We start from the raw sequence: 12,253 nt of genomic DNA on the forward strand, positions 1-12,253 counted from the left end.
TATAGATCTTGCACATTGTGCAAGATGGAATCACACAAGTGCAGAGTATGTTGTTGTTCTGTACTGAACCACATCGATCTAGAACATGATCGAGATGATGCATGGAAATCACATCGATCTAGAACACGATGGAGGTGATGTGTGGAGATCTCATCAATCTAGAACACGATGAAGGTGATGCATGGAGATCACATCGATATAGAACACAGGGATGAGCCACACAGGACCGAATGCTTTTGACAAGGTTCCACTTTGACAATTAGTGAATAGCAAATACGCTGTGAATCTGGACAGAAAATTAGCTTTAAAACAAAAAGAAAAGCAAAGGCAGTGACCATCACTGAGAACTTTACAGACTGGACCGAGCTACCCCAGGGTTTGGTTATGTGATCCTTGCTATTTCTAACAGGCATTAAAAGAAAGTCTTGCATTTCTATAGCACCCTTCACAACCTCAGGGTGTCCCAAAGCGCTTTACAGCCAATAATGTACTTTTTGAAGTGTAGTCACTGTTGTAATGTAGGAAACGCGTCAGCCAATTTGCGCACAGCAAGCTCCCACAAACAGCAATGTGATAATGACCAGATAATCTGTTTTAGTGATGTTGGTTGAGAGATAAATATTGGCCCCAGGACACCAATTCGTCTTCAGGATATTGCCATGGGCTCTTTCAAACATCCACCTGAGAGAGCAGATGGGGTCTCGGTTTATCATCTCATCTGAAAGACGGCACCTCTGACAGTGCGGCACTCCCTCAGCACTGCACTGGGAGTGTCAGCAAAATGTTTGTGCTCAAGTTCCCACAACCTTATGACTCAGAGGCGAGAGTGCTGCCTACTGAGCCACTGCTGGCACTAGTTAATGACTCAAACAAGGGAATGAGAGGCAGCATCTACAAATCTGCAGACGGCGCTTAAATGGATGACCAGGCAAAGAGCGAGAAATAGTTCAACAACTTCATAAGGATTGGGACAGATCACGCAACTGAGACGACTGACAGTGGTTGCAATTCAATTTGCCAGTTGTGTACTTTTCCCGCAGGTAATCAGCTTTTTAACTCTCTCTCCCACCACCACCAGCTTGATGCTGATTTGGGCATGGTTTAATTTGCCCCAGCTGAGGATGTTGGCATTGGGGCCAATGAAAATCACCTGGAAACTCCGTGAGCCCTGAGAGAACAACACGAACTGGGGAGGGAGAGAGAGAAAGACAAACTGGGGAGGGAGAGAAAGACAAACTGCGGAGGGAGAGAGAGAAAGATCTCATTGCGGTCGATACTGTAGGAACATCAGAGAAGTCATTTTTATTTAAACATTACTTATCCTTAAATTGTTCTATTATTTTGTCTTCTCTCTTTGATTTTTAAATTATGTTTTTCATCTCACTATAAAAGTAAAAAGTCAAATATTTTTGGGAGGCTTGGTGATATTGAGACACTCAACTAAGGTCAATGAACTAACATATACAAACGGTGGGCAAATGTCACGTGATCAAATTGAACAAATACTTTGGTTCTGTCTTCACTAGGGAAGACACGAATAACCTCCCGAAAATACTAGGGGACCAAGGGTCTAGCAAGAAGGAGGAACTGAGGGAAATCCTTATTAGCCAGGAAATGATGTTAGGGAAACTGATGGGACTGAAGGCTAATAAATCCCCAGGGCCTGATAGTTTGCATCCAAGAGTACTTAAGGAAGTGGCTCTAGAAATAGTGGATGCATTGGTGGTCATTTTCCAAAATTCCATGGACTCTGGATCAGTTCCTATGGATTGGAGGGTAGCTAATGTAACCCCACTTTTTAAAAAAGAAGGGAGGGCAAAAACATCGAATTATAGACCGGTTAGCCTGACATCGGTGGTGGACCCCAGCTATTTACAATATACATTAATGATTTGGACGAAGGAATTGAATGTACTATCTCCAAGTTTGCAGATGATACTAAGCTGGGTGGCAGTGTGAGCTGTGAGGAGGATGGCAAGAGGCTGCAGGGTGACTTGGACAGGTCAGGTGAATGGGCAAATGCATGGCATATGCAGTATAATGTGGATAATTGTAAGGTTATCCATTTTGGTGGCAAAAATAGGAAGGCAGATTATTATCTGAATGGTGACAGATTAGTAAAAGGGGAGGTGCAACGAGACCTGGGTGTCATGGTACATCAGTCACTGAAGATAGGCATGCAGGTACAGCAGGCAGTAAAGAAAGCAAATGGCATACTGGCCTTCATAGCGAGAGGATTTGAATATAGGAGCAGGGAGGTGTTACTGCAGTTGTACAGGGCCTTGGTGAGGCCTCACCTGGAATATTGTGTGCAGTTTTGGTCTCCTAATCTAAGGAAGGACGTGTTCGCTATTGAGGGAGTGCAGCAAAGGTTCACCAGACTGATTCCCGGGATGGCAGGACTGACTTATGAAGAAAGACTGGATCAGCTAGGCTTATACTCACTGGAATTTAGAAGAATGAGAGGGGATCTCATAGAAACATATAAAATTATGACAGGACTGGACAGGTTAGATGCAGGAAGAATATTCCCGATGTTGGGGAAGTCCAGAACCAGGGGTCACAGTCTAAGGATAAGGGGTAAGCCATTTAGGACCGAGATGAGGAGAAACTTCTTCACCCAAAGAGTGGTGAACCTGTGGAATTCTCTACCAAAGAAAGTTGTTGAGTCCAGTTCGTTGGATATATTCAAGAGGGAGTTAGATGTGGCCCTTACAGCTAACGGGATCAGGGGGGTATGGAGAGAAGGCGGGAATGGGGTACTGAAGTTGCAAGATCAGCCATGATCATATTGAATGGCGGTGCAGGTTTGAAGGGCCGAATGGCCTACTCCTGCACCTATTTTCAATGTTTCTATGTTTCTATGATCATAGGTCATGCCATTAAGCACTAGGTGAGTGGTGTCACCTGATCGAATGCCATGTGATCAAAATGCCACATCTTCAAATCTCCAGGAATACATCAAACCAGAGTTGGTAACGTTATGCAGATTTAATGTCGGTGACAAGGAATTAGTGAGGAGTTACAGATCTGGTGTCCTGGCGAATATTTATCCCTCAATCAACATCACTAAAACAGATAATCTGGTCATTATCACATTGCTGTTTGTGGGAGCTTGCTGTGCGCAGATTGGCTGCCGCGTTTCCCACATTACAACAGTGGCTACACTCCCAGAGTACTTCATTGGCTGTAAAGTGTCTGGTGGTCGTGAAAGGTGCTATAGAAATGCAAGTCTTTCTATTTTTAAAAAATGGGGTAAAAATGAAAGGAGGCCGAGGGGGTGATCAGCCCGACCTGAGTTCAACCAGCCTTTCATTGAGTTAAATCAGTAAAAGGAGCTACAATTAAATAAAGCTGCCACACGATTATAAAAATCAGATGGTTGAAAAAGTGTGCATTCAACCACTTCATTTGTATAACCATGCATTGATTGTGGTCAGTTAAATAAAATGCAGCTGGGAGGAATATTTTAAATAATTTTCAGGTGGAAACAAAAAGTTAATTGCAAAAACTTTGGTTCCGAGCCCTGCAAGTTACGCAATCAAAAATACCAGCTGATTGCGATGGTATTTTGAGTTGCACTGCTGGTTTGTCCCTCTCCGGCTGCCGCTGTTTTTTGCACTTTGTACTTTGCCCCAGGAACAGACAACACATCGAAGTGCTGAAACAGCAGGGGAATAGCGGAGAGTTGCAGCCCCGGGGAGCTGCAGAGAGCGAGAGAGCGCTAGAGCTAGAGCTAGAGCGCTGCGCTGGGAGGTAAAGGGGCTTCTCGCTCACTTCTTCTGATCCCCTTATCCAGGAACGTAAGCAGCCTTTTCTTCTTCTTCTTCTTCTTCTTCTTCTTCTTCTTCCCCCTTTTCCACAACTTCCGTCTTTATTCATTGTGAGTATCATGTTTGTAAAGTGTCTTGGGAGGGCGTTGGTGTTGGGACTAGTGTCGACCGTGACTCGGTGGGTGGCACTCTCGCACCCTGAGGCAGCAGGTCGTGGGTTCAAGTCCCACTCCAGAGATTTGAACACAAAATATTCCAGGCTGACACTCCCAGCGCACTGTCGGAGGTGCCGTCTTTCGGATGAGACGTTAAACCGAGGCCCCGCCTGCTCCCTCGGGTGGACATGAAAGATCCCACGGCACTATTTCGAAGAAGAGCAGGGGGAGTTATCCCCAGGGTCCTAGGGCCAATATTTATCCCTCAATCAACATAACAAAAAAACAGATTATCTGGGTCATTATCACGTTGCTGTTTGTGGGAGCTTGCTGTGCGCAAATTGGCTTCCCCCCCCCCCCCCCCCCGCGCTTCCTATATTACAACATTGACTGCACTTCAAAAAAGTACTTGATTGGCTGTAAAGCGCTTTGTGACGTCCTAAGATTGTGAAAGGCGCTATATAAATGCAAATCTTTTATTTTATTGTGGTCTTGCCATGAACCCAATCCAGTGCCGCCAACTCAACCCAACTCTGGGCGTCCTCAGTTGTCAAACAAATGTTCATTGGCTCTCTCTGCCCGCCCCCAAAGCTCTGGATTATTCATCTCTTGCCTCGCCCAAGGGCCTTGCTCCTGACTGAAGGGGTGACGCTCTGCTGTATTACTCTCCCCACGCTCACTGCCTGGCCTCTCACTCGGAGGCAGTGCTGGTTACTGGCTGGAGAACCCTGGCCCAACCGTTCCAGGAGAGCAGTGCTTGGAAATTGGTAACTCCAGGATAACCTGCTTCAATTAAATTGCCTCGTGTGTGCATGTCATTTTAAGTTAGGTTAATGCATCCTGTGTTCCCATCCCTGGGCTGTGACAGTAAGGCACCTATATTTTATAAGTTTGTTGAGATGTCTACGAAAGTTAGTAAGTTACCTTTCCACATTTTCTCTGAAAGCATTGAGTTATGAGGAGAGATTGTGTAGAATGGGCCTATAACTCTCCTGGAGTTTAGAAGAATGAGAGTGTGATCTCATTGAAACATGCAAGATTCTGAGGGGGATTGACAGGGTAGATGCTGAGCGGTTGTTTCCCCTGGCTGGAGTATCTCAAATTAGGGGGCACAGTCTCGGGATAAAGGGTCGGTCATTTAAGGCAGAGGTGAGGAAGAATTTCTTCACTTGGAGGGTGATAAATCTTTGGAATTCTCTGCCCCAGAGGGCTTTGGATGCTGAGACTCTGAGTTTATTCAAGGCTGAGATCGATGGGATTTTGGAGTCTCAGGGAATCGAGGGATATGGGGATCGGGCGGTACTGTGGAGTTTGAGGTCGATGATCAGCCATGATCTTATTGAATGGCGGAGCAGGCTCGAGGGGCCGCAGGGCCTACTCCTGCTAATTATTATGTTATGTTATTATGTCATCGTAGGCAGTCCCTCGAATCGAGGATGACTTGTTTCCATGTCAAAAAATTCACAGGTGTTTCAATGAAGGACATAATATTCCAGATCCCGAACTACTTGTTGAAGGGTGGAAGATGCCTGTGCGTGGATTTTTTTAGCGTGTGGTGGCCATTGCACACCAGCCACTACACAGTCTTGACAGAGCTCAGTCTTGGTCCAGTGGCAAGGGTTAACCAAGGCGACTGGAGACCAGCTCTGCTGCACGGACCTAGTGCGCGCACACATATCGCAGTGTGGGCTGGGCCCGTGCTGCCCCTGGGCCCTCGCCTCTCCTGGGCCCCGAACTCACGCCTCACTTACTATGTATTTGTTGGGTGACTGACACTGTGACAGAATGGTAGGAATGGGGTTTGTTCTGTTCACGATGGGGATGTGTTGGGGCAGCGAGAGACTTGGAGGAATTGGAGACCTGGTTCCCGTCCGTGAGGTGGGGGAAAAAGTTGCAGGGTGGGTAACTCTGACTGCTCTAGCTCACCTACTGTTGGCCATTTATATTGTGTGTCAGCTGAGGCTTGGGAGCAGATTGTCTGGTGCCTTGTAGCCTTGGTCAGTGGTTAATAGAGAAGGAGCTGAAGGGGAAGAAAAATATTTATAAAATGGAATCATAACTATTGAGATTGTTATCCTTTTTAAGAAGGGTTCTGGACATTGTGAGGAAGAGGTGGATGGAGGAGATTTGGTTTACATGGTCGGGGGGAGGAAGGGAGATCTGTCCATGGTCTCTTGTCTTATGATGGTCTTTTGTTGACGGAAATTTCACCAAATGGAACATATTGTTTACTGAGCTCCACGTTGGGCCCTGTGTGTTGTATTTGCCAGAAATTGTGACCTAGTTGGCACTGAATGGCCCTGAACAGGCTTGGCTGGGGAAGAAGGTTTGATGATGTTGGGATGGGAAGTGAGGGAACGGCGAGCTTCAAGTTCGGGTAGAGTAAGAAGGGGGAGCAGAGTGTGCAGGCCGCTGATCAGAGTGTGAAATCTGTCAATGGAAAGATTGAGGGAAGGCGAGAGGTTGTTGGGGGCGGGGGAGGAGGTCCAGGGGGAGCGAGAAGGCCAGAGACGGGTAGAAGGGTTCAGATTTAGAGGTGGGTGTGAGGAGAAGCTTTCTTGCTGACCAGTGGAAACAGCGCTGGAGGAAGAGCTCAATCATATTGAGGGGTACGACAGCATAGCGGTTATGTTATGGGATTAGTAATCCAGAGGCCTGGACTAACAATCCCGGAAACACGAGTTCAAATCCCACCACGGCATTCAGTTAATTAAATAAATCTAGAATAAAAAGCTGGTATCAGTAATGGTGACTGTGAAACTGCCAGATTGTCGTAAAAACCCATCTGGCTCACTAATGTCCTTTAGGGAAGGAAATCTGCCGCCCTTACCCGGTCTGGCCGATATGTGACTCCAGACCCACAGCAATGTGATTGACTCTTTACTGCCCCTCTGAAATGGCCTAGCGAGTTGAGAAGGAATTTCTTCTCCCAGAGGGTTGTGAATCTGTGGAATTCTCTGCCCAAGGAAGCAGTTGAGGCTAGCTCATTGAATGTATTCAAGTCACAGATAGATAGATTTTTAACTAATAAGGGAATTAAGGGTTATGGGGAGCGGGCGGGTAAGTGGAGCTGAGTCCACGGCCAGATCAGCCATGATCTTGTTGAATGGTGGAGCAGGCTCGAGGGGCTAGACGGCCTACTCCTGTTCCTAATTCTTATGTTCTTATGAACCACTCAGTTGTATAAGGTGGCTCACCATCACCTTCTCAAGGGCAGTTAGGGATGGGCAATAAATGCTGGCATTGCCAGCGACGCTTGCATTCCATGAATGAATTTAAAAAAATGAGGGTTTATGGTTCTTGTTGTTTATGCATGCCTGTTTACTGTGTGATGTCTGTAACACTGTTATGCAACACTGAATGTACCCTTACACTGCACATACCTTACCTGTGCACCAGATGGTGCTGCTGTCGGAGACCTAAGGGTTACCTGCACCCATGCAGGTAACCCAGTATATAAAGGAGTTCACAGCTTGGTGTCCTCACTCGGGAACTGCAAATAAAGGACTACAGGTCTACACAGTTTCAGTATCATACCCTACCTCGTGGAGTCATTTGCTAAAGGTATCTACATACACTACAGTTCTGATGATGGGTTAGAGCGGAGATCTTCACCTCTCGTTGCTCTTTACAGCCACCAATTGATCTATTGCAAATCCCAGCGTTTCCTGTTTTAGTGACAGACCTTTCCACAAACATGGTCCTCCATATTTATTTGCAGCTCCCGAGTGAGGACATCAAGCTGTGGGCTCCTTTTTATATACACTGGGTTACCTATAGTATGCAGGTAACCATGAGGTCTCCAGCATGACCTCCTCCGCCTATTTATAAAGTATTGCTACTGCCTGAATCACCAGCTCAAATCACCTCCGGATCGAGATGGCCAAACGCAGCAGCCTTCAAACACACAGCAGGCCCCTGTGTTTATTTGTGTATCGAGACACTGTTCCGTACACCAGTGTAGACAACTCACTGGTGCTTTGCATCCCTTGGCAGGTTGGCACATCATGGAGCAGATTGAGCTTGCCGTGGCCGGTGCGAGAGCCGCCTACAATCTGGGGAAAAGCCGGCCGCTGGAATTCCGGGTTCAGCAGCTGAAGGCGCTGGAGAGAATGCTCATCGAGAAGAAGGAGGAGTTCTCGCTGGCGCTCAAGAAGGACTTGCACAAGGTTTGAAACAAAGCGCCTAACACGCGATCAGCGCCTTAACCAGGTTCCGCAACCGCCCCCCTCCCCCCCCCCCCCCCCCCCCCCCTCGTGGTCCTCACCTGCGATGCCGCGATTATTTAAGGTGTGTCCAGCTACCCCGTATGTGCGTTTTAGTTTCTGCTGTTATTCTCGGGTCTGGCCCTGTCTGGGTTGTTTCCATATAGAAACATAGAAAATAGGTGCAGGAGTAGGCCATTCGGCCCTTCGAGCCTGCACCGCCATTCAATGAGTTCATGGCTGATCATGCAACTTCAGTACCCCATTCCTGCTTTCTCGCCATACCCCTTGATCCCCCTAGTAGTAAGGACTTCATCTAACTCCTTTTTGAATATATTTAGTGAATTGGCCTCAACAACTTTCTGTGGTAGAGATTTCCACAGGTTCACCACTCTCTGGGTGAAGAAGATTCTCCTCATCTCAGTCCTAAATGACTTACCCCTTATCCTTAGACTGTGACCCCTGGTTCTGGACTTCCCCAACATCGGGAACATTCTTCCTGCATCTAACCTGTCTCAACCCATGGGGAACAGTGCGAAGTAGTGGAAGGGTTCTCCGGCTGATTAACAGTCAGATGTGGATGTTTCTTCCGTGGGCGTAACCATCCTTACACCAGCCCATCGGGAGGCTAGTCTTACACTGGAGGCTTTGATGGGCTTCCACAAGCGATTATGATATAGGAGGAGGCACCCACACCCACCAGACACAAAGTACCCATGGAATGTCAACCCAGCTTGTCTGGATGTCCTGCAGTGACAGAATATCCAGATGTAGGGAAGAGAGGGATGTTCATGGCTGTTGACCGAGGGCCATGCGGCTCTTTGTCGGCCGGCACAGGCATGATGGGCCGAAATTACCACCTCCTGCGCTGTGTAGATTTCTATGTGTATCTGTCGGTTATGCATCGACCGTTGTCTTGGTACGCTATCAATGCCAGTGTTATAGTTGCTGGCAGCTTGGTTGCCCGCTGTTCCACTTGTAGGGGTTATGGCAGCACAGCGGTTATGTGACTGGACCAGTGATCCACAGGCCTGGACTAATGATCCGGAGACGTGAGTTCAAATCCCACCACGGCAGCTGGGGAATTCAGGATTTGAAAACAAGGATGAGAGTTTTGTAATCGAGGCATTGCTTAACCGGGAGCCAGTGTTTAGGTCGGCGAGCACAGGGGGTGATGGGTGAGCGGGACTCGGTGCGAGTCAGGACACGGGGCAGCCGAGTTTTGGATCACCTCTAGTTTACGTATGTGGGGGGGGGCCAGCCAGGAGTGCGTTGCAATAGTCAAGTCTAGCGGTAACAAAGGCGTGGATGAGGGCTTCGGCAGCGGATGAGCTGAGGAAAGGGGGCAGAGACTGGCGATGTTACGGAGGTGGAAATAGGTGAAGGCACGGCCACCAAATGTAGGCCGAAGGGCCAAGGATGCACAAGGGGCTGGAACCCGAGCGTTCAGGAGTTTGTAGGAGATAGAGAGGGGGGAGGACACGAAAGGGATTTAAACATGAATTTCAAATTTGAGGTTTTGGGGGCACTGGGAGCCAGCTAGCACAGGGGTGATGAATGAACGAGACTGGATGTGGGGGTCGGATAAGGTTAGCACCAGCGGAGGAGGAAAACGCATGTGAAAATGACTTCCTTCCCTTTTTTTTGTTGAATTGGCAGAATGAGTTTGCGGTGGAAATCTACGAGATATCCGGCGTTCTGAATGAGATCACTCTGGCAGTGAACAAACTGCCCGAGTGGGCCGCCCCAGAGCACGTGTCGAAGAGTATGATGACGCTGATGGATAGTGTCTACATCCACCGAGAGCCTCTCGGTGTGGTTCTGATCATCGGGGCCTGGAACTACCCGCTGGCCCTTGTCATCCAGCCTTTAATCGGGGCGATCGCAGCAGGTGATCTTCAGCTTAACTACTTCCCGAACCTCTGCCGTAAATAATAAATGACCTTATTTTCAAATCCCTCCAAGGCCTCGCCCCTCCCTATCTCCTGTAATCTCCTCTGAGCGGGGCGGGAGCGGCGCGGGGGGAGGGGGGTACAGGGGGAGGGGGAGGGGGGGCGTGGGGGGGAGGGGGTACGGGGGCACGGTGAGTCTCTGCTGGTTGTTCGATCATTGGCGGGGGCGGGGGGGGGGGGGGGGGACCACATTGCAGCCCAGTCCGGTCCGGTGTTCCCCTCGGAACTCAATATAAGATAGACGCTAATAAACCCAACGGAATGCAGGAGAAACGGCTTTACCCAGAGGATGGTGAGAATGTGACACTTGTTACCACAGGGAGTGGTTGAGGCGAATAGTATCGATGCATTGAAGGGGAAGCTGGATAAACACAGGAGGGAGAGGAATAGAAGGATATGTTGATGAGGTGAGATGAAGTAGGGTGGGAGGAGGCTCATGTGGAGCACAAACACCAGTTGGGGCCAAATGGCCTGTTTCTGTGCTGTAAAATTCTATAATACTTTTCCAGTTGCCAGTGATGATTTTTGTGTCACAATCCCGTTCTCAGGAAACGCTGCAATCGTGAAGCCGTCCGAAGTGAGTGTGAATACCGCCCAGCTGCTGGGGAATCTCCTCCCTCAGTACTTGGACAAGGTGAGTGTGGGCCGGGCAGTGACCGGACTACGTCGGGTAAAATGATTCAACGATGAGGACAACTCTTCCGCTTTTAACATTGACACGTATTTGCTTCATGGGTTCTTTGCTTAGGAATTCCTAGCAACACATTGCTGTTAAGAACTAGTTGGTTTATCGGCAAAGGTTTAACAATCGCACTACACATTACCAGTTCATCCACTAGGCTCACAACTGCATACCTCATCGTGGATGACCTCGACCCAACTGGCTGGGGTTTTGAGTCTTGTGCCCGGCTAAGCCACTCCCTACTCAGTAACCCTACAATTATTTTGTTGAAATATTAATACAAGTACCCCCTGATTAAAGGGGGGCACTAAAACTGACACAATTAAACAAATTAGACTTTGGACAGTAAACTTAAATCAAATTAAAATTTGGTTGCCGGGTGACGATGCACTCCAGTCCCCCCGGCGCCCACCTCTCGCGGAAGGCCGCGAGCGTACCGGTGGACACCGCGTGCTCCATCTCCAGGGACATCCTGGCTCGGATGTAACCGCGGAACGACCCCCTCGACCGCCCGCTGCCTGGACTGGCTGATGGCACCCTTGGCCGTGCCCAGGAGCAGTCCTACGAGGGGGCCCTCGGACCTACCCGCTCCCCTCCGCACAGGGTGCCCAAAGATCAGGAGTGTGGGACTGAAGTGCAGCCAGAAATTGAGGAGCAGCCCCTTTAAATAATGAAACAGGGGCTGCAACCTCGCACACTCCATAAAAACATGGAACACGGACTCTTCCAGACTGCAGAAATTGCAGGCGGCCTGGGAGCCCGTGAACCGACTTAAAAATTTATTGCACGGGACTGCTCCGTGCACCACCCTCCAGGCCAAGTCCCCGATAAATAGTGGGAGGACTCCCGCGTAGAGTGCACTCCATCGGGGACCCCTGCCTCCTCCGGACGGCAAGATGGTACGCCATGGTTGCACCTTCCCTTTTCCTAATCTGTCACCATTCAGATAATAGTCTGTCTCTCTGTTTTTACCACCAAAGTGGATAACCTCACATTTATCCACATTATACTTCATCTGCCATGCATTTGCCCACTCACCTAACCTATCCAAGTCACTCTGCAGCCTAATAGCATCCTCCTCGCAACTCACACTGCCACCCAACTTAGTGTCATCCGCAAATTTGGAGATACTGCATTTAATCCCCTCGTCTAAATCATTAATGTACAATGTAAACAGCTGGGGCCCCAGCACAGAACCTTGCGGCACCCCACTAGTCACTGCCTGCCATTCTGAAAAGTACCCGTTTACTCCTACTCTTTGCTTCCTGTCTGACAACCAGTTCTCAATCCACGTCAGCACACTACCCCCAATCCCATGTGCTTTAACTTTGCACATTAATCTCTTGTGTGGGACCTTGTCGAAAGCCTTCTGAAAGTCCAAATATACCACATCAACTGGTTCTCCTTTGTCCACTTTACTGGAAACATCCTCAAAAAATTCCAGAAGATTTGTCAAGCATGATTTCCCTTTCACAAATCCATGCTG

General features: G+C 48.6%; 1 protein-coding gene across 1 annotated transcript in view; it reads left to right on the forward strand.

Moving 5' to 3' along the window:
• The first annotated feature begins 3,616 nt into the window (after window positions 1-3,616).
• The window catches only part of LOC139226315 (aldehyde dehydrogenase, dimeric NADP-preferring-like), a 36,783-nt gene continuing 28,146 nt past the window's right edge, over window positions 3,617-12,253 (forward strand). The window contains 4 exon segments of the mRNA XM_070856979.1: window positions 3,617-3,803; window positions 7,925-8,097; window positions 9,793-10,024; window positions 10,634-10,719. Of these exon segments, the coding sequence (XP_070713080.1) occupies window positions 7,936-8,097; window positions 9,793-10,024; window positions 10,634-10,719 (480 nt within the window). The 5' untranslated portion in view covers window positions 3,617-3,803; window positions 7,925-7,935.

The sequence above is a fragment of the Pristiophorus japonicus genome, chromosome 16 (genome assembly GCF_044704955.1).
Source record: "Pristiophorus japonicus isolate sPriJap1 chromosome 16, sPriJap1.hap1, whole genome shotgun sequence".
Classification (NCBI taxonomy): Eukaryota; Metazoa; Chordata; class Chondrichthyes; family Pristiophoridae; genus Pristiophorus; species Pristiophorus japonicus.